The 19,648-nt window shown below is 33.3% G+C and overlaps 2 protein-coding genes across 8 annotated transcripts in view; one reads left to right on the forward strand and one right to left on the reverse strand.

The window, feature by feature from the left end:
• Nucleotides 1-13,267, forward strand: part of LOC143073161 (BLOC-3 complex member HPS1-like) — a 43,255-nt gene extending 29,988 nt beyond the window's left edge. For 6 of the 7 annotated variants that reach the window (XM_076248496.1, XM_076248494.1, XM_076248499.1 and 3 more), the window contains 3 exons: nucleotides 8,698-8,861; nucleotides 10,175-10,288; nucleotides 11,816-13,267. In XM_076248496.1, coding sequence (XP_076104611.1) covers nucleotides 8,698-8,861; nucleotides 10,175-10,288; nucleotides 11,816-12,079 — 542 coding nt within the window. In that variant the 3' untranslated portion in view covers nucleotides 12,080-13,267. The remainder of the gene's footprint in view (nucleotides 1-8,697; nucleotides 8,862-10,174; nucleotides 10,289-11,815) is intronic. The other variant, XR_012977413.1, reaches the window with a different exon arrangement.
• LOC143073160 (uncharacterized) lies at nucleotides 4,584-6,403 on the reverse strand. Its single transcript, XM_076248493.1, has 2 exons — nucleotides 5,599-6,403; nucleotides 4,584-5,003 (listed from the first exon to the last, which is right to left on the reverse strand). The coding sequence occupies exons 1-2, from the start codon at nucleotides 6,262-6,264 to the stop codon at nucleotides 4,677-4,679; spliced, it is 993 nt and encodes a 330-aa protein (XP_076104608.1). The 5' UTR covers nucleotides 6,265-6,403; the 3' UTR covers nucleotides 4,584-4,676.
• Nucleotides 13,268-19,648: the final 6,381 nt, after the last annotated feature.

A 19,648-nucleotide genomic window follows, 5' to 3' on the forward strand; every position in this document is an offset into this window, starting at 1 on the left:
GATGATGTGTGGGTGTTTAGAGTCCGACTATCCTGTCTGGATATCGCGGACTGTATCTACCTATTCTATAGACTGGAGTCTGTCGGTCTTTTTGCCTTCATTTTACTCCGACTGCGTTGGTCTTGCTGGTACGGAGTATCAGGACGTGCTGCTTGTATGGCTGATTGTATTGCCTCTTTGAATTGTTCGTTGTAGACGGGCGATGTGTGCGGTGGTGTGCGCAGTAGGTCTGGGTGGTCGATGTCAAACCCATCTTCATAGTCGATCCTACTGCGCTTGCCTCTGTCATTGGTGGAGGTGTAATATACAAGGCGGTGGTAGGCCTTGATGGGGTTGAAGGGACTGGTGACAATATCCCTATTGACTACAACCCCAACTGGTTCCCCTTTGTACTTAGTTGGTGTTAGTACGTGTCCAACTACGCTGTCTCTTGCCTCTGTTTGTGTGTTGGTAGTTTGTTGGACTTGCTCAGCAGGTATCACGGCTGTTTTTGTTGCCTTCCACTGGTCAAAGCGCTTTGCGTCTCTTCTCCTGGTGGAGGGTGGCTTGCTCTTCAGGGCCGGCTTGGATTTACTAGAGGATGCCTCTGGTTTCTTAGCCTTGGTCTTGGTCCACGTCAGTTGTACTGACACCTGGTCAGAACTTGCCGAGAACTTCCAGGCAGGTTCTTTTCCAGTCAACTTCATGGCAGCTAACAAAGCGCTCAAGTCATCGGGTATTTCCATGATGATTTGTCCAAAAAGTGAGTAGTGTTAATTAAGCAGTGATCAGTACGGGTACTTCAAACGCGAGTAATATAATAATGAAACCAAACAAGGCATACATGTTCCTTATGAGGTGCTGACCAAGTTTTGTTACTTTGTAGCCGATCCATAATCCAAGATGGCCGCCAGCAGGGGACTTAGTTTAACATAGGACCCTATTGGAAATGCATACAAATGACTTCTTTTAGAGAACCACTGAACTGAATAAAACCAAACATGTTTGTTCCTTTCCTTTTAAGGTGCTGGCCAAGTGTTGTTACTTTGTAGCCAAATTTTATCTTTTTTTTATATAATTTCAAAAACCCAAGAAAAGTCAGGTGAGCGATACAGGCTCTTGTTAAGATTTATACAATTTCAAATTAATTGCATATCATTAAATGATACTGAAAAAGACAAAAAATGGCGCTTAAAGTAGTTATAGTAAATGTTATAGATGAAACATCTCTAAAAGAACTTATTTATAAACTAATTTTCTTTCATTTTTAGCTTACCCTGCTTAATAGGACCAATCAAGCATTTCTCATCACTTGGTGTCTGTCGTCATCTGTTAACTCTACAAAAATCTTCTTCTCTGAAACTACTGGACCAAATAAAAGAAAACTTTGGCCTTAATCATCCTTAGGGTATCTAGCTTAAAAAATGTATCTGATGTCCTACACATCAACCTAGGTGGCCACCATGGCTAAAATAGAACATTTAGAGCAAATCTGATAGAGTATAATATTCATCAGGTCAAGATCTTTTTGCCAGGAATTTTCAGACACATTAGACGTTAGTCCCTGAAATGGAAATTTTAAGGAAAATTTGCAGTTTTTGGCTATTATTTTGAATATTATAATAGATAAAGATAAACTTCATACAGTAAACAAGTTTGGCTTATATTTCTGAAACTCAAGCATTTAGAGCAGATCTGACGCTTCAGACTACCCTTTAATGGGATGCTGCCTCTGAATTTTAATTTTAAGGAAATTTTGCAGTTTTTAGTTATTTATCTTGAATATTATAATAGATAAAGATAAACTGTAAACATTAAAACATTCAGCAAAGTAAGCTCTACAAATAAGTCAACATGATCAAAATTGTCAGTTGACCACTTCATAAGTTATTGGCCTTTTAAAGTAAATTTTTCATTAATTATGCCCACCTACAATAGTAAAGGGGCATTATGTTTTCTGGTCTGTGCGTCTATCCATCCGTTCGTTCGTCTGTTTGTCCTACTTTAGGTTAAAGTTTTGGGTTAAAATTTGTCAAGGTAGTTTTTGATGAAGTTGAAGTCCAATCAACTGAAAACTTAGTACACATGTTCCTTATGATATGATCTTTCTAAATTTAATGCCAAAATTTGAGATTTTACCCCATTTTCACGGTCCACTTATATATAATTAACATAGAAAATGATAGTGAGGATGAGGCATCCTTGTACTTTGGACACATTCTTGATAATTTATGTATCATTGTCATTTGCTTAGTTTCTTTTGTAACCTATTTTGACATCGGACTTAGACTTCTTTTAATGTTATTTTTTTCTTCATTGGCTAGAGGTCATTAAAGGGAGATGGTTGAGATCTTACAAAATATGCTTAATCCTGCCACATTTTTGCATCTATTCTTTGTTAGTCTTGTCCGATTTTTAATTCTAGTTTATTACTAGTAAATGTTTTTATATAACCGCAAATTTTAGGTCATATATTGGTATCACGTTGTCTATAGTGTCATCTGAAGGGGGTAGAGTAAATCTGATGCTGTGTACAAATGTTCAAAAGGTCAGGGTCTATGGGCCCTGAAATTGTCAGAGGAACAAAACAAACCATTGTTGGATTGCTGCCACTAAATTGGTAATTTTAAGGAAATTTTGCATTTTTGGTTATTATCTTGAATATTTTTGAAGGTAAAGATAAACTGTAAACAGCAAAAATGTTCAGGGAAAGGAAATAAAAGTTCATATGATCAAAATTATTAATTTATCCCTTAATGAGTTATTGCCTTAAAAAAAAACAACCACAATTTGATCATGTAGTTTGTTTACTTTAAAAAATATTCTTGTTAGCAACTACTGAATTATTCTCAGCCAAACTTGGGCTAAATGAGTTTCACAGTATCTAGTAAAAAAATATTTCCTATTAAGTCAAGAAATATAGCCACTATGATTACAATGGAACATAGGGGTAAAATGCATTTTTGTTGCACTTGCGACTTTTGTCATAGGGATAGTGATCCTGCGGCGACGTTAGCTAACTTCTTAAAAGCTTTATATTTTAGAAGGTGGAAGACCTTGATGCTTCATACTTCCTTTATGGATGCCTCATGTTACAAAGTTTCCGTCAGTCACATGTCCAATGTCTGTGACCTCATTTTTATGGTTCGGTGACTACTTGAGAAAAAAAGTTAAGATTTTTTGTAATGTTAAATTCTCTCTTATTATAAGTAATAGGATAACTATATTTGGTATGTGCGTACCTTGCAAGGTCCTCATGCCCGTCAGACAGTTTTCACTTGCCCTTGTCCTCATTTCATGGATCAGTGAACAAGGTTAAGTTTTGGTGGTCAAGTCCATATCTCAGATACTATAAGCAATAGGTCTAGTACATTCGGTGTATGGAATGATTGTAAGGTGTACATGTCTAGCGGGCAGGTGTCATCTGACCTTGACCTCATTTTCATGGTTCATAGACCAAGTTAAGTTTTTGAGTTTTGTTCTTATTTTCTAATACTATATGCAATAGGTCAAATATATTTGGTGTATGGAAATATTTTATGATATATATATGTCAGTTGCACTGGTTTTATTTGACCTTGACCTCATTTTCACAGTTCATTGCTCAGTGTTAAGTTTTTGTGTTTTGGTCTGTTTTTCTTAAACTATAAGCAATAGGTCAACTATATTTGTTGTATGGAAGAATTGTTAGCTGTACATGACTGGCATGGTTCAACTGACCTTGACCTCATTTTCTTGGTTCATTGGTCAGTGTTTAGTTTTCTTGGTTAATGTTAAGTTTATGTGACAGTTGTAATAAAGCTTTATATTTAGGACTATCAACATAATATTAATGATAAGTTTAAGAAGGCGAGACATTTCAGTGTGTGCACTCTTGTTTTTTATTTTGGAGAAAATATGACAGATACAAAGAAGATTTGAATGGCAATTTTAAGCCTCTCATTATTATATATACATGTATATTGAAAAGCAAAATTAATCATTGACAAAAGATTTAAGCAAAAAATTACAGATGAGTGATTCAGGCTCTTGAGAGCCTCTTGTTATTGAATGGTGATGATATGAAAAGGTATTTTAAGTGGAGAAGAAGCTGTTAAATTGTCTTCCTTTGTTTTTAATTGTTTGTTGTTCTTGATAATCTTGATTTATCCTCTTCCTTTAAAACTTTCAAAGCCAGTTTTTAAGACAATTATATTGTACAACTCTTTCATATTTTCAGTGTAATGACCTCAATGTTTTTATGGAAGATAATTCTAAGAAATTGAATTAATTCATGTAGAGCGATGTTCATGACCCTTTATAAGCACCTGAGCTAACCACCATTTTTTGGTAGCGTTTGTGTTGCTTAGTCTTGAGTTTTCTATTTTGTGTACTGTTGGTTGTCTGTGTTTGACTTTTTATTTTTAGCTAAAGTTGTCAGTTAATTTTTGACTTATGACCTTGAAGGTCCCTTGAATTTTTTCTCCTCTCTTTTTTCATACCTTTTGCAATTATAAAATATAATATACCCCTTTAGAATTATAAAATGTATTAAAACAATATTTTTTTTAAGATTTTATTCAAATAATATTAACGTTCTATCATTTCATATGCAATAATTTAACACAAAATAACAAATAATAAAAAATTAATAAGCACTATTTTGTTTATATCACAGTTTAAGCACAAATCAAGTTGAACATTGTTCATGTAGATAATCACAACATGTTCTGCACCAGAGAAGGTGTTAGCTTCTTCTGTTTCTTCTTGTAAGGGCGAGCATTCTTGCAGCGATTACGTTTGTTACCAAACCACTTCTTAATCTGTTCTTCTTTGAGGTTGGTCTGTTGAGCCATATACTGGATGATGGTGTTGTTTGGGTATGGGTGGTGTAGGTTGTCATAGTACCAGGTCTCCATTACGTTGACTGATTTCTTGGACAGCACTGGTCTGGAACGGCAAACTGGTTGTTGTTGTTGTACTGGAGTGATAACCTGATAACTTGCAGTAACACCATTGGAATACTCTAAAGTTGCTAAACTAGACTACAATAAGAAAAACACAATAAATAACATGTAAATAGAAATCAGTTTAAGGTGGTACCCAACACTTTTGCTAAAATTAATTTGGCTCGTTTAATTTTCATAAAATTTTGACAAAGTATTTACTTTGACATTTTAACAAAAATATAAAAATTTCAAAAATTTTGAACCAACCGTTTTGTCAGAAAAAATACACTGGTTATATAGCAGTTTGACAAACACTAATTTTGATCATTGAGAAGCTTAATATTTCCCTAACAACACAACGTAATTAAAACGTTTAGCTGATTTTACAGAGTTATCTCCCTGTAGTGTTGGGTACCACCTTAAATATAACTTAATCAAATTTGTTAAAATATCATTAAATTCAAATTGATTAAAAACAGTTAATAATTTTTTTGAGTTAAAATATGCTCAAGCTTGTGAAATTGAAATATATTGTAATATCATGTATTCATATCTAAAAAAAACTACTTTTCTATAAACAGGTTAACATTTATATCTTGCAGGAGATAATTTAAAAAAATGAAAAAAACTTAAAATATTTGATGAGCATCTGAATTATTGAAATAATTGAGATAAAATAAACGAATAGTACCTCGACTTTATCAATGATGTGATGTAGCTGGTTGTCATAGTAACTGTTGAGTGAGGCAAAGTAACATGGGTAGTTTGAGTACTGCTGAAGAGCCTGGAAATGACTTGTCTGTATAATTGCTGACTGGTACCTGTAGAAGCTGGATAACTGCTGAATCTGTACAGGGAAAGAGTTTTGAAGTAGATGAAATCTCTTTTGCAGTTGGAATTCTCTGTTGTTGATACTGTGAAGGTTGATTGTTGTAGGATGTTGAGTTTGAAGTTGAGTAGATGGTGTAGATTGTGTCTTTAAATCAGATCTGATTAGTGTCTGGAGTTCTGTAGCAGAAACACGCTGAGTAGTTGGTGTTGGTGATCCCAGTAGATTTGTAAGTGACTCACTGGGTCTGCTGTCTGGACATGGACTGCTACATGTTGGGGGTTGAGTTGGAGCTGCTTCTTGTGTCTGTTCTGGGGTCACAGCTTGCTGAGTAGGTGGATCATTGAGTAAGCTGTTGAGTAGAGTATCTAAGTAAGCATCTGGGTTAGATCTAAGTGATGTCATGGCCATGTCATCTAGAGGTGGGTTGTCCAGTATGGTAGCATTGATAACATCATGAAGTGTAGAAGTAGAAGTGATATACATGGCTGCTGATGACCTTGGTGAGGACTGGTATACTTCTGTCATTTTGTACTGATTATTCTTTCTTAACTAATAATTGCTTTTTTTGTCTTTCAATGAGAACTGATTTGTGGACCATAATGGATTTCTATTTATACTATCTTAAAATTCTTGAAATTGGCTTGGGTGGTTAACACTTACTTCCCATTGGCTGAGCTGGACATTAAACCATTGCTGGGCTTGTAAATGATTATGATGATCATTACTGTGAAAGAAATCATTAATGATTAATAATGAGTGATAATCACTTTGAAGTGACAATAATTAGAATTATCGATCATTAATTAATCACATTTGTGATTAAAGCTTAATACAAATGAAAATTATCAATAATCATTAATAATGACTTTGAAATTCTTAATAATCAGAATTGTTATTTATTAATCAGGTTTGTGATTTACATGATTAAAGCTAAATTAAAATTAAAATCATCTATAATCACTTTACCATATATGATGATTGGAATATTTAGATTGTTTTTATTTATTAGAAGAAAAAAAAACACTTGAAATTTTAAATACATATACTATGAACTTCCAAAAATAATGCATTATACATTCTTTGTTGTTTGTATTATTGCCATAACTATTAAATGAAAAATTCAGATTATTTGAAAAGAAGTGCTATTGTAATGGAGATGTTTTAGCAACATGAAAATGTTTATACTTTATTCTTTCGTCTTTCGTAAGTTTTGGTCAATTCTTATTTTTGTGTGAATTGTATTTAGACCAATGTAAAACACTTTATTCTAAGTTATTTTTTTTCATTTAGTTTTAAAAATGATACACAAAAGTTTAATAATATTTTTTGCACTAATGATTGCAAAAGCAGACTGAATTCATATCACTCTAATCAAGTGTGGCTTGTGTGTGATGAAAGTGATTATGAATTCTATGCCAATGATTATTAATTATCACTGAGTGTTTTCTTCTTATTACTGAATTGGACATATTATGATTAAAACTTATTAAAATTCAATTGAAAATAAATTATGATTATCTTTCAATCAGTTTAATTGAAGTCTGGAGCTGGCATGTCAGTTAACTGCTAGTAGTCTGTTGTTATTTATGTATTATTGTCATTTTGTTTATTTTCTTTGGTTACATCTTCTGACATCAGACTCGAACTTCTCTTGAATTGAATTTTAAATGTGCGTTTTGTTCATACCTGCCAACTGTCACTATTTGTGGGGGATTTCCCCCATGGAGGTTCCCAAATTGAAATTTTGAAAGAGCAATTTTGTCCACAATTTTTAACAAAACAATTAATTTTACAATGAATTGAGGCTTATAAAAGTATGGAGGAGCCAAAAAACAACATTAAAATGTATTTTAAGGACCCCTTGAAGATTTTTTAGGACTATGACAGCCATCTTGCACGCAAAACCCCCATGGGCATTTTGAAAAGTTGGCAGGTATGGTTTTGTTATGCATTTACTTTTCTACATTGGCTAGAGGTATAGGGGGAGGGTTAAGATCTCATAAACATGTTTAACCCCACCACATTTTTGCACCTGTCCCAAGTCAGGAGCCTCTGGCCTTTGTTAGTCTTGTATTTTTTTAATTTTAGTTTCTTGTGTACAATTCGGAAATTAGTATGGCGTTCATTATCACTGAACTAGTATATATTTGTTTAGGGGGCCAGCTGAAGGACGCCTCCGGGTGCGGGAATGTCTCGTTACATTGAAGACCTGTTAGTGACCTTCTGCTGTTGTTTTTTTTTATGGTCGGGTTGTTGTCTCTTTGACACAGTCCCCATTTCCATTCTCAATTTTATTATATATATACATTAATTTTCATTCATTTTATGTAGAGGAAACATCTGGTTATGATCTATAAATGAACCTCAACAGTTTGGGATTTGTTAAGGATTGTATTATCTATCATGTGTTATGTAATGGAAATGTATACAGTAACCGAAGAAGCATATTTAAGGTGATGTGACAATTTTGTTTATATCTTTAGTTCAAATATCAAGTAATGTAAGCTTTTAAAATATCTTTACTTGCATGTACTTCCACAAACATGAGAAATCAGTATCCGGATAAAAAGTAGGTTACTGTCCCCTCTTTCATACTAAAATGTTAGGTTTTTTTTATGTTCCACCTAGGGGGATTATGTTTTCGGGTCTGTGTGTATTATGTTCACCCGTTGGACTATCTGTCTGTCTGTCCCACTTCACGATAAAGTTTTTGGTCAAGCTAGTTTTTGACGAAGTTGAAGTCCAATCATCTTGAAAATTAGTACACATGTTCCCAATGATATGATCTTTCTAATTTGAATGCTAATTTAGAGTCCAGTGAACATAATGTGAGTGGGGTATCAATGCATTATGGACACATTCTTGTTTTTTAAAGTTGAAGTTTAAATTATCACATTACAGATCTGAAATATCTTTTAAAGAATTCTAAATTTACATAAGCTTTCCTTAACAAATTAACATATATAGAACAGTTTCCAGGCCTGGTCCATTTTATATACATAGATAGGAGGACCAATCAAGTAACTGCTCCATCGTTTAATATTACTTCTGGAGAGACAACACTGGAAACAGGGGAGACTACTGTGAAGGAAATGGATGCAACAAGACTATTAAAGGATAAGGTAAATAAAGTATTACCAGTGAGTTTGTGAATTTGAGTAAAAATATCACTTAAACAATCTTTTTGATTCCTTACCAACACTTAATAATGTGGTATAAAATTCTACAGCACTTTCAGTAGATCTTGCAATGACTGTTTGCATAGTTATTTTTATGCCCCACCTACGATAGTAGAGGGGCATTATGTTTTCTGGTCTGTGCGTCCGTTCGTTCGTTCGTCCGTCCGTCTGTTCGTTCGTTCATCTGTTCGTTCGTTCATTCGTCCGTCTGTCCCGCTTCAGGTTAAAGTTTTTGGTCAAGGTAGTTTTTGATGAAGTTGAAGTCCAATCAACTTGAAACTTAGTACACATGTTCCTTATGATATGATCTTTCTAATTTTAAAGCCAAATTAAACTTTTGACCCCAATTTCACGGTCCACTGAACATAGAAAATGAAAGTGCATGTTTCAGGTTAAAGTTTTTGGTCAAGGTAGTTTTTGATGAATTTGAAGTCCAATCAACTTGAAACTTAGTACAAATGTTCCCTATGATATTATCTTTCTAATTTTAATGCCTAATTATATTTTTTATCCAATTTCACGGTCCATTGAACATGGAAAATGATAGTGGGAGTGGGGCATCCGTGTACTTTGGACACATTCTTGTTTATATATGTATACATATATTGTATTCAATCTTTTGTTCAATCCCTTTGTTTAAATGTACATTTAATATTTGAACAATAAAATATTTTTAATTAGAATAGTATTACCACCATTAATTTTCCCCTGTAAGTCTTTGTTTGATTTGCACTTTTAAAAAATGTGTGCAGAATTTGTCTTTGTTTCAAATAAAGAAATACTTGGCATGAGTAAAGGTTTATCCTGTGCAGTACTATAGAAAAAAAAATTCATGTAATGTTTCATTGCATATACAAAATGACCATCACTGGGAGTTAACCAATCAAATGTTCACCCTTTTTCTTCCTGGTTATAAGCTTTAGTAACCATGTAACCTCAAGTTTTCAAAATATTCTATAGAAACACAAAATTAAAAAATAATGGTGCTTTGAAACACCCAAGGTATATGTCAATGACAGGTATATGTCATTGACATATATTTTTTTTAATGCAATGAAATGTAGGATTTTATGTACCACAATACTTTTTTTGCCAAAGTGAACATCAGTAATATCTTAAATTTTAAACAGATAATGACACAGGATTTCATTTAAGCTAGAGAAATAGAAAAATAGTAGATATGCAGTATGTTATTGTAGCAGAAAATTTCTAATACTGGTTATTATATGAATAATCATAAATTAATTTGTTTGAAGGTTTGGAAAATGATGGAGTTCATGCAGTTAAAATTGAAAAGTGGTACCACTTGTGTAGCAGCTAGAGAAGGAGATTATTACTTCTCATATTTCCTGTGGTTTGGGGACTCTTCGGTAAGTATATATCTGTGAGAGGAAACTTAACTTCTTTGATCTTTAATAATTTGTTGATTCTCTGATAGGAATATTTATCGTCCTTCCCTCCGTCTATATCATCACCCTGCTGAGTTGCTCTGTAATAATGTGGATTTAGTTATTTTCGTGGGTTCCAATTTTCGAGGATTAAGGAAATCTTACTTGTTCATGGATATTTAATTTCACGGTTTTGCTAAAGTCTGCACACAAGTCTATGGGAAATTGATCATTAGTTGAACATTTAATTTCATAGTTTACCTATACCCATGATATCCACGAAAGTAGTGTCCAACAAATAATAATGAATCCACAGTACCTGTATCACAGCTTTGAGATGAGAGCAGGCAATATCAGCCGTTCGACACATTGTGAAGATGACCAAAAATGTTCACATTGTGACTTACGGCTGATGTTTTACGATTTTAATGTGTAGAAAACCTGATGATCTATATATAGCTGTGAGAGGACAACATAACTTCTCTGTTCTGTAATAATTTGAAGATTCTCGGGTAAGTGTAGCAGTAAAAGAAGGGAGATGATTGTGTATATTTTCTGTACAAGAATGTAACTTCTCCATGTGCCTATGATTTGATTATTCTCTTGTATCAAAAGCTTTGAGAGTAGGATACTTTCATTAATTATTTATCGGAGAGCCTTTAGTATATGTTTGGCTAAATAGTTGTGAGGTAGGAATAATTTTACCTTTTTTCATGCAATACGAGGATTCTTTGAATATGAGTAAAGAGAGATGTGGGATACGTGTAGATGCGACAGTAACTCAACAAAAAGAAAGTAACAAAAAGTCAGCTAGAGGGCATCATACAGTCTCCAACAATAGATGGATTGATCTCTATATAGTCCTATGTTATAGTCTTGCCTGCAATGAAAATTGTAGTTACTGACATTCCAGCCAGCTCCAAACCTCAATCAAACTATTTGAAAGATTGTGTTTTCATCATAATCATTTGAAGTTTGTAAATAAGTCTAACCTTATACCCAAATAACAAATAATAGTATCGCAGGAATAACAAGAACGTGTCTGTTGAACATGCATGCCCCACTCACACTTTTTTTCTAGACCCAGGTTGTGTGAAATTGAGGTAAAAACTTTAATTTTACTTTTAAATAAGAATGATATCATATGGAACATGTTACTAAGTTTCAAGTTGATTGGTCTTCAACATCAACAAAACTTCCTTGACCAAAAACTTCAACCTGACGTAGGACAGACAGATGGAGGGTACAACAAACAGACGCACAGACCAAAAAACTTAATACATTGTACCCCTAGGTGGGGCATAATAATAAATCCAAAGTAATTCAATTGTGCACCTTTTATTTTTTATCAAAATTATGTTTATGGTTTCCCATAACTAAAGAGCATGAGGGACATTGTCATATCTAATCATATGATTGGTAAGAATTTGTAAACTGTTTTCTTGTTTTATATATATTATCATTGAAAGTTATATGTCTGTTATTAAAAATCTAAACATATATTTTCAGGGGAATATTATAACACCACAGCAGCCTTTACAAGTATCAATACCCTTATCAAGTCCTGGTGTATTAACCAGTAACTTTTACAGCATGCTACTGAGACGATGTTTCCCTAATATGATACCAGGATCTATTGCTTGTTTTGAACTTATGATGATGCATGTAGGATTAGTCAGTTTATCATACATAACAGAGAACAGGACACGTCTGACTGCATTATTAAGAAGTAGTTCTGGAGAATCAGTATCACCAATGACTTTAGCATTATAATGATATTATTCATTTTTGTGGGCACCAACTTTCTTGATTTTAGAAAACTTGCATTTTTGTGTATTCAATATCTTGGTTCGATAAACAAAGTCTTCCTACCTATCTATATTTGAATTTGTAATTTTCCTTTATTCATGAAAACTACTAACATTCACTCACTAGGTTTCCAGCAAATAATAAAAATAAATTCAACATATTGCCAAGGCTCTAAAAAAGGAGAAAAAGTTTTATGAATATATACCAAAGAGCATACTTCAAAGATTCAAAAGAAATTTAGTCTGTCAAATAAAACTATTTTATTAAATTTTTTATATTTTTATCTGATACATTGTATATGTATTTGCATTAGAACTTCAAATTTTTACCATTTAAGGAAAAACAGCAAGAAATAACCAAAATAGCCTTATTTTGAGATCCTGTGATTGATATTCAGACATAAGCCTGCTTAATGTCAATTTTTTGTCAATTTTTATTATTTAAACAAGTGACCTTTCTGCATTAAGAAGAATCCAGCTTATAGAAAATTAACATAATTTTGAAAATCTTGAATAATTTCCAATTTTTGCAAATCAAGGAGCAAATAAATAAGCCATTGAAACTAATTTTCTGTGAATTAAAAAAATCATCCAACCACAAAAATTATAACAGAGAAAAATGAAGGAATCCTCATTTTATTTAGATTAGTATGTCAGCTGTCAATTTATTTTTCCAAATTAGACTAAAACATCTGTGCTTGAAATCAATGTCACCAAAATAAAATGAAATGACGGTACCAACTGTGCAATACCCTTGTGGGTGTTAAAGGTCTTTAAATGTGCAACACCCTTGTGGGTGTTAAAGGTCTTTAAACATTCCCTAGTTATATAGTTTATTTTTGCAAATTGAACAGTTGAACATATTTATTTTTCTAAATTGATCTGTTGAACAAATTTTTGGAGGCAAATTATGTGTTTGAAATAATTGTATTTAATTATTTTATATATGAATGAATTTGTCTTAATTGGTCTTATTGATTTTTTTTATCATTAGTTTACAAATACTTGTATTTGTACTGTTATTTATTAACTTGTTGAATCTTTTTAAATTGAAACTTTATAATTGTTATCATGAAAGTGCAATATGTTATTGTTATGCAATTGAACATGTTATTATTAATTATATACAATAAATTTATTTTGTTATAAACAAGCATTTTATTCTGACCGTTATCCAAAGTGATTAGAAACAAAGGTTCTCTAACACAGGAAAATGAAGTTTAAATGTATTTGAATAAGCTTCAGCTTTATGTCAGCAGGGCCGTAACTAGGGTTCTAATTCATGGGAGGCAGGGGTTTGGGGCAGCCGTTTGAGGCCCCTTAAGCCCCCGCCGATTTTTTTCCCTCAATTAAATGGCTAAAAATAACCCGTTTTCCTTCGATTTCCTTACTTTAAGACTCATCAGTATTGCTTGAACCTGGAAGCAGTTTTTATGCAACAAACAAACTGAGTTTGCTGTTCGGGGTGAGCCAAGGCTCCGTCTTTAAGGCCGTACTTTGAACTATAATTATTAACATTAAATATATTGTGACCGCTGATTTTGTTCTCTCATAATCATAAAATTGGCTAACAAAAAATACCCGTTTTCCTTACTTTAAGACTCATCAGTGATGCTTGAACCTGGAAGCAATTTGTTTTTCAAACAATTATAATCTGTATTTAAAGATATTTTTGTTAGAAATCAAACTGGTAAGTAAAAAAAACCCATATAAAGCAAGATAATATAGAACGCAAGATTTTTTTTTTATCGAGGACCTTGAATTTCAATATTGTTGAAAGCTGAACAGACATGAATAGAACTACAACGAATTGGAGTGTTTAACGACTGAGGCATTGACCATAAGGTTCTCGTACGATCGGGAGACGTACTGTCTGACTAGACACGTTAAAAATTGTTATCCAGCAGCTGATTCAGCCGGTAACGAAGTTCCGATATCATAAAAAATTCACAATACAAAGGGAACTTCCTTTGCTTAATTCAGCCCTTAAATAAATGTGATTAGTTAAGATTTATTTAAAATTGTCGAAAGCAAAGTTTCATATGCGTTCTCGTACGACATAGGAAAAACTAGTGAATAACAGATGGATGGCCACTCGAGAGAAAAAACTAAAACAAATACCGAAATGGTTCACTTTCGATCAAAAATCCGGGGAATGACAGATATATCACGTATCATGATAACAGTGTTGAAACTGTAAACGTGTGTTGTTTATAATACAAATTCAAGTTCTTCGTGTACATATTGTCAATATTTTATTTTAAAAATTATTACTTCAAAAAAAAAAATTTGGTGTTGAAAATTTAGGGGAGGCAGTTGCCTCCTCTGCCTCATATGTAGTTACGGCCCTGGTCAGCATCTCCTAATGCATCTTCTTAAAAGTAATGAGATTTTGGTATGATTGCCAATGAATGCCATTACAATAAATTTCCTTTCAGTTGATTGAACATGCAGATTTAACATCAACAAAGGTATATAATGATATCTGAAGTAAATTTGATGGTTTTGTTTTTGGTACCGACTTTGACAACACATCCCCCAGTGGTGTGAGAACATTTATTCAAAATTGTCTGATTTAGTGGGCTTTTTTATGCCCCATTTATGGGCATTTTGTTTTCTGGTCTTGGTGTCTGTTCTTCTGTCCATTCGTTTGTCTGTCCTACTTCTGGTTAAAGTTTTTGGTCAAGGTAGTTATTGATGAGGTTGAAGTCATATCAACTTGAAACTTTGTACATTATGTTCCTTATTTTATGATCTTTCTAATTCTAATGCTAAATTTCACGATCCACTGAACCAGGGATGGGGTAATTAAAAATGTTATGGTAATTAAGTGTAATGCATTACAATTTTCCATGTAGTTGAATGTAATGTGTAATTGAGCATTTAATGGTAATTTAATTAATTACATTGAAAAAAGCATGTAATGCTCAATTACTCAGTCATTGAACATAGAAAATGATAGTGTGATAGGGGCATCTGTCTTCTATGGACACATTCTTGTTTATAATACTTCCATAAAGAAATTTGTAAATAATTTTATAAACGAACAAAACCAATACCGGGTGTGCACCTCCATTGCTACATGCAATTGATTGAGGTAGCATATATATAGGAGCCAAGAAAAGTTCCTTGAAAAATTTCAAACAATCAGCAACAGGCAGTAGCTACTCGGCAGAGTGATAATTTCTTACATGCTAAAAATAAACCTTATCAAGATGCAGACGAAATTTGAAATTATTTCCTTTCAAAGAAGCTAAGAAAACCTTCACAAAAATTTCCCTTGTGTAATGATTTTATGTCAAATTTTAAACTATCAGCAAAAGGCAGTGGCTTCACTGCAGATGTAAAACTCACTTACTCACTACATCTGAACATTATAAAGCTGCAGACAAAATATAACATCATCCCATTCCTTTGAAGCCAAGAAAAATTTGGGGAACTTTTTTTTATGGACGGATGAACAGATGGGCAGACAAAAGTCTAGGGGTTACTTGACTTGCTCCTGCATTAGCAGGGCCGTAACTAGCCTATTTTGATAGTGAGGCAAACTATATTTTCGCTGAGCGTATAGAGGTGAAAAAAATTTGACAAGGGGTTTGGGGGCCGCTCAAGGCCCCCAGAAGCTCTGAGAAAATTAACGCAAAATCGTGCATTCTGCGCATATCCAGACTCTTTCTTACATTGAAACGCAATTAATTTTTGGCTAATTTTTCGACAATATTCTGGTCTCAAAGCAAAAACATAGATGATTTATTTTTAATTGTTTAATAAAAATCATTGTAATTTAAGACTTTCAGGTTTTAGGTACAACATTAAAAGACTGATATGTAGGATAAAGTAAAATTCGTAAATCTCATAATTATTAAACTGTATTTGTCTGTCTGTCTGTTCTTGTCTTGCATTGTGCTAAGACTTTGTTGATTTTTTTTATAACTAGATTTAAATATAGTGACAGTGCAGTATTATGCTTTAAGTACTAGTACTGATTAATTCAACACTAGGGACCTGATCTTTACCTTGTTTTACGGTATTAATGATTCTTTTTTTTTTGTTGAAGACCCTCCAGCAACTATCAAGATGAAGAACATGAATAAAAACTTTGACCATTGATCATTTGTATTTTTTCGATGCATTGACTTTGTGTGCGATTAGCCTGTCCCGTGCACGTTTACCCCCTATTCCTTTATTTTCTGTTAAAGGGTCTGAACACGACTTAATGCAAGTTTAATCCTTCCGAAATGTAAACGGTCATATGGCAATACACTATCTTTTTTTCATATTATTTAATACCAGGAGATTGGTGACCTTACTTTAATTAAAACTATATAGATTTATCTACCAAAAAAAAAAAGTTTTGTAATCTTTGATATCAAGTTCAATTCTCCATGCAGAAACGACCATTTGTCTGTGTCCAGTAGCATCATATATTCTTAAAAAAAATTCTGGCACAGTGTCTCGACATCGGTGGACATGCATCATTGCAAAGCCTCAAGTTTACAAATGAAAATCAACACTCAGACTATAGTCTACTAAAGTAGGACAATTAATGAACAAAAAACAAAACCGGGACATAGAAGTATAAACAATAGACCATCAACTCTGAAAACTAAAAGTAAAATAGAATATGGATCACGAAAAACATGCAAGGGCGACACCAGAGGGTGAAGAGAACTTGCTTCTTGCAAGACACTATCCGTGAAAACAATTTGATATGAAGACAATCTTTTGTTTCATTTTATTTTTTTGAAATTTCTAACATGAGGCATTTGCCTCATTTGCCTCAATGTAGTTATGGCCCTGATTAGGCCAAAAATGTTATAAGCTATGACACAAAGGACACAGAAATTCTAGATAATTCTTGCTTTGTTTATTCAGATCATTCAAAGTTAAATTATAAGCACTGGATTAACCTAAAAAAAAAACCAAGAGTTCACACGCTGAAATGTCTCGCCTTCTTTACTAATCATTGATATTATGTTGATAGTCCTAAGTATAAAGCTTTTATTAAAAACTGTCACATAAACTTAACATTAACCAAGATAACTAAACAAAGACCAATGAACCATGCCAGGCAGACATGTACAGCTAACAATGCTTCCATACAACAAATATAGTTGACCTATTACTTATAGTTTAAGAAAAATAGACCAAAACACAAAAACTTAACACTGAGCAATGAACCATGAAAATAAGGTCAAGGTCAAATAAAACCTGTGCGACTGACATATAGATCATAAAAATATTTCCATACACCAAATATAGTTGACCTATGGCATATAGTATTAGATAAAAAGACCGAAACTCAAAAACTTAACTTTGACCACTCAACCATGAGGTCAAGGTCATGGTCAGGTGACATCCGCCCACTAGACATGTACACCTTACAATCATTCCATACAACAAATATAGTAGATCTATTGCATAAAGTATGAGAAAAACAGACCAAAACACAAAAACTTAACTATAACCACTGAACCATGAAAATGAGGTCAAGGTCAGATGACACCTGCCAGTTGGACATGTATACCTTAGTCTTTCCATACACGGAATATACTAGCCCTTTTGCTTATAGTATCTGAGGTATGGACTTGACCACCAAAACTTAACCTTGTTCACTGATCCATGAAATGAGGTTGAGGTCAAGTGAAAACTGTCTTACGGGCATGAGGACCTTGCAAGGTACGCACATACCAAATATAATTATCCTATTACTTATAATAAGAGAGAATTTAACATAACAAAAAATCTGAACTTTTTTTTCAAGTGGTCACTGAACCATGACAAGGACATTGGACATGTGACTGACGGAAACTTCGTAACATGAGGCATCTATATACAAAGTATGAAGCATCCAGGTCTTCCACCTTCTAAAATATAAAGCTTTAAAGAAGTTAGCTAACGCCACCGCTGCCGCCGGATCACTATCCCTATGTCGAGCTTTCTGCAACAAAAGTTGCAGGCTTGACAAAAACAACAATGTTACTCTCATCCTACATTTTAAAGATTTTTCTCACATTTTCATTCTCATTGCTGATGGTTATTCTAAGGTGGATAGTCTTTAATTTTGCTAAATTCTCAATGCCAGTGGTTAATTCTCATTGCCAGTAGTTAATTCTTATTGTTGAAGGTGAGCTAATCATAATTGAGAAGAAGTTTAAAGTGTTTTCTAAGCAAAACTTTTCTCAAATTTTTATTCTCTAAGCTGAAGGTTATTCATTCCTGGGGGGGGCTCTATAATTTTGCTAAATTCTTATTGCCACAAGCTTAACACAGGTGGTTAATTCTTATTATTATCCCTTACATTTATTACATACAGTTCTATTGGGTAACACGTTATCAAGTGACATAGAATAATTCAGTTATTTTTAATTTATTTGAAAGGAATGACAAATAATCCTTAAAATTTCCACTGTGGTGTATAACCCAAGAGTTATCTCAGATGGAAATAATGTCACAGATGTAAATAAACAAAATGGCAGCATTCACATTACACTGGAAGCCCATCCAGAGACAAGGAAATAAATTTTTGGACAGGAATCTAGTGCCAGCAGCGGAGGATATCTCTTATAAATGGTCTAAACACATTTATTTAAAAAACAGTAGTTGGCATGACACAGGTTATGTTCTTCTCATATATTTTATGAAAGTATGATACTAAACCCCTAACGGGAGGGATTGTGCCTGATATTCATATGATGAAGACATAATCTTTCAATCAGTTTAATTGAGGTCTGGAGCTGGCATGTCAGTTAACTGCTGTTAGTCTGTTGTTATTTTTGTATTGTTGTCATTTTATTTATTTTCTTTTGTTACATCTTCTGACATCGGACTCGGACTTCTCTTGAACTGAATTTTAATGAGCGTATTGTTATGCGTATACTTTTCTACATTAGCTAGAGGTATAGGGGGAGGGTTGAGATCTCATAAACATGTTTAACCCTGCTGCAATTTTGCGCCTGTCCCAAGTCAGGAGCCTTTGGCCTTTGTAAGTCTTGTATGATTTTTAATTTTAGTTTCTTGTGTATAATTCAGAGTTTAGTATGACGTCCATTATCACTGTATTAGTATACATATTTTTTAAGGGGCCAGCTGAAGGACGCCTACGGGTGCAGGAGTTTCTAGCTACATTGAAGACCCATTGGTGGCCTTCGGCTGTTGTGTGCTCTATGGTCGGGTTGTTGTCACTTTGACACATTCCCCATTTCCTCCTTTTTCGGGCCATCAATATTTTACAAAAAGATTCTACCTTTGTTGTACATTCGAGAAGTTTTAGAACACAATTTTATTTTCAAATGTCAGTTTGTGTTTGCTACTAAAGAATGTATTAGTTAGTAAGTGTTTAAAAGGCTCTTCTGCTGTTAGTTCGGTATTATAAAACGATTGTGGCTCCTTAGAATCAATGAATATCCAAAATTGTTAACCCTTAAAAGTTATTTCACTATGGGCTGGGCCCTCAGTGAAATAACCTTCTTGTGTTGACAATTTTGGATATTCACCTTTTTAAAGGGCCATAATATATTATTAATAACACAAA

This window comes from Mytilus galloprovincialis, chromosome 4 (assembly GCF_965363235.1).
Source record: "Mytilus galloprovincialis chromosome 4, xbMytGall1.hap1.1, whole genome shotgun sequence".
NCBI lineage: Eukaryota > Metazoa > Mollusca > Bivalvia > Mytilida > Mytilidae > Mytilus > Mytilus galloprovincialis.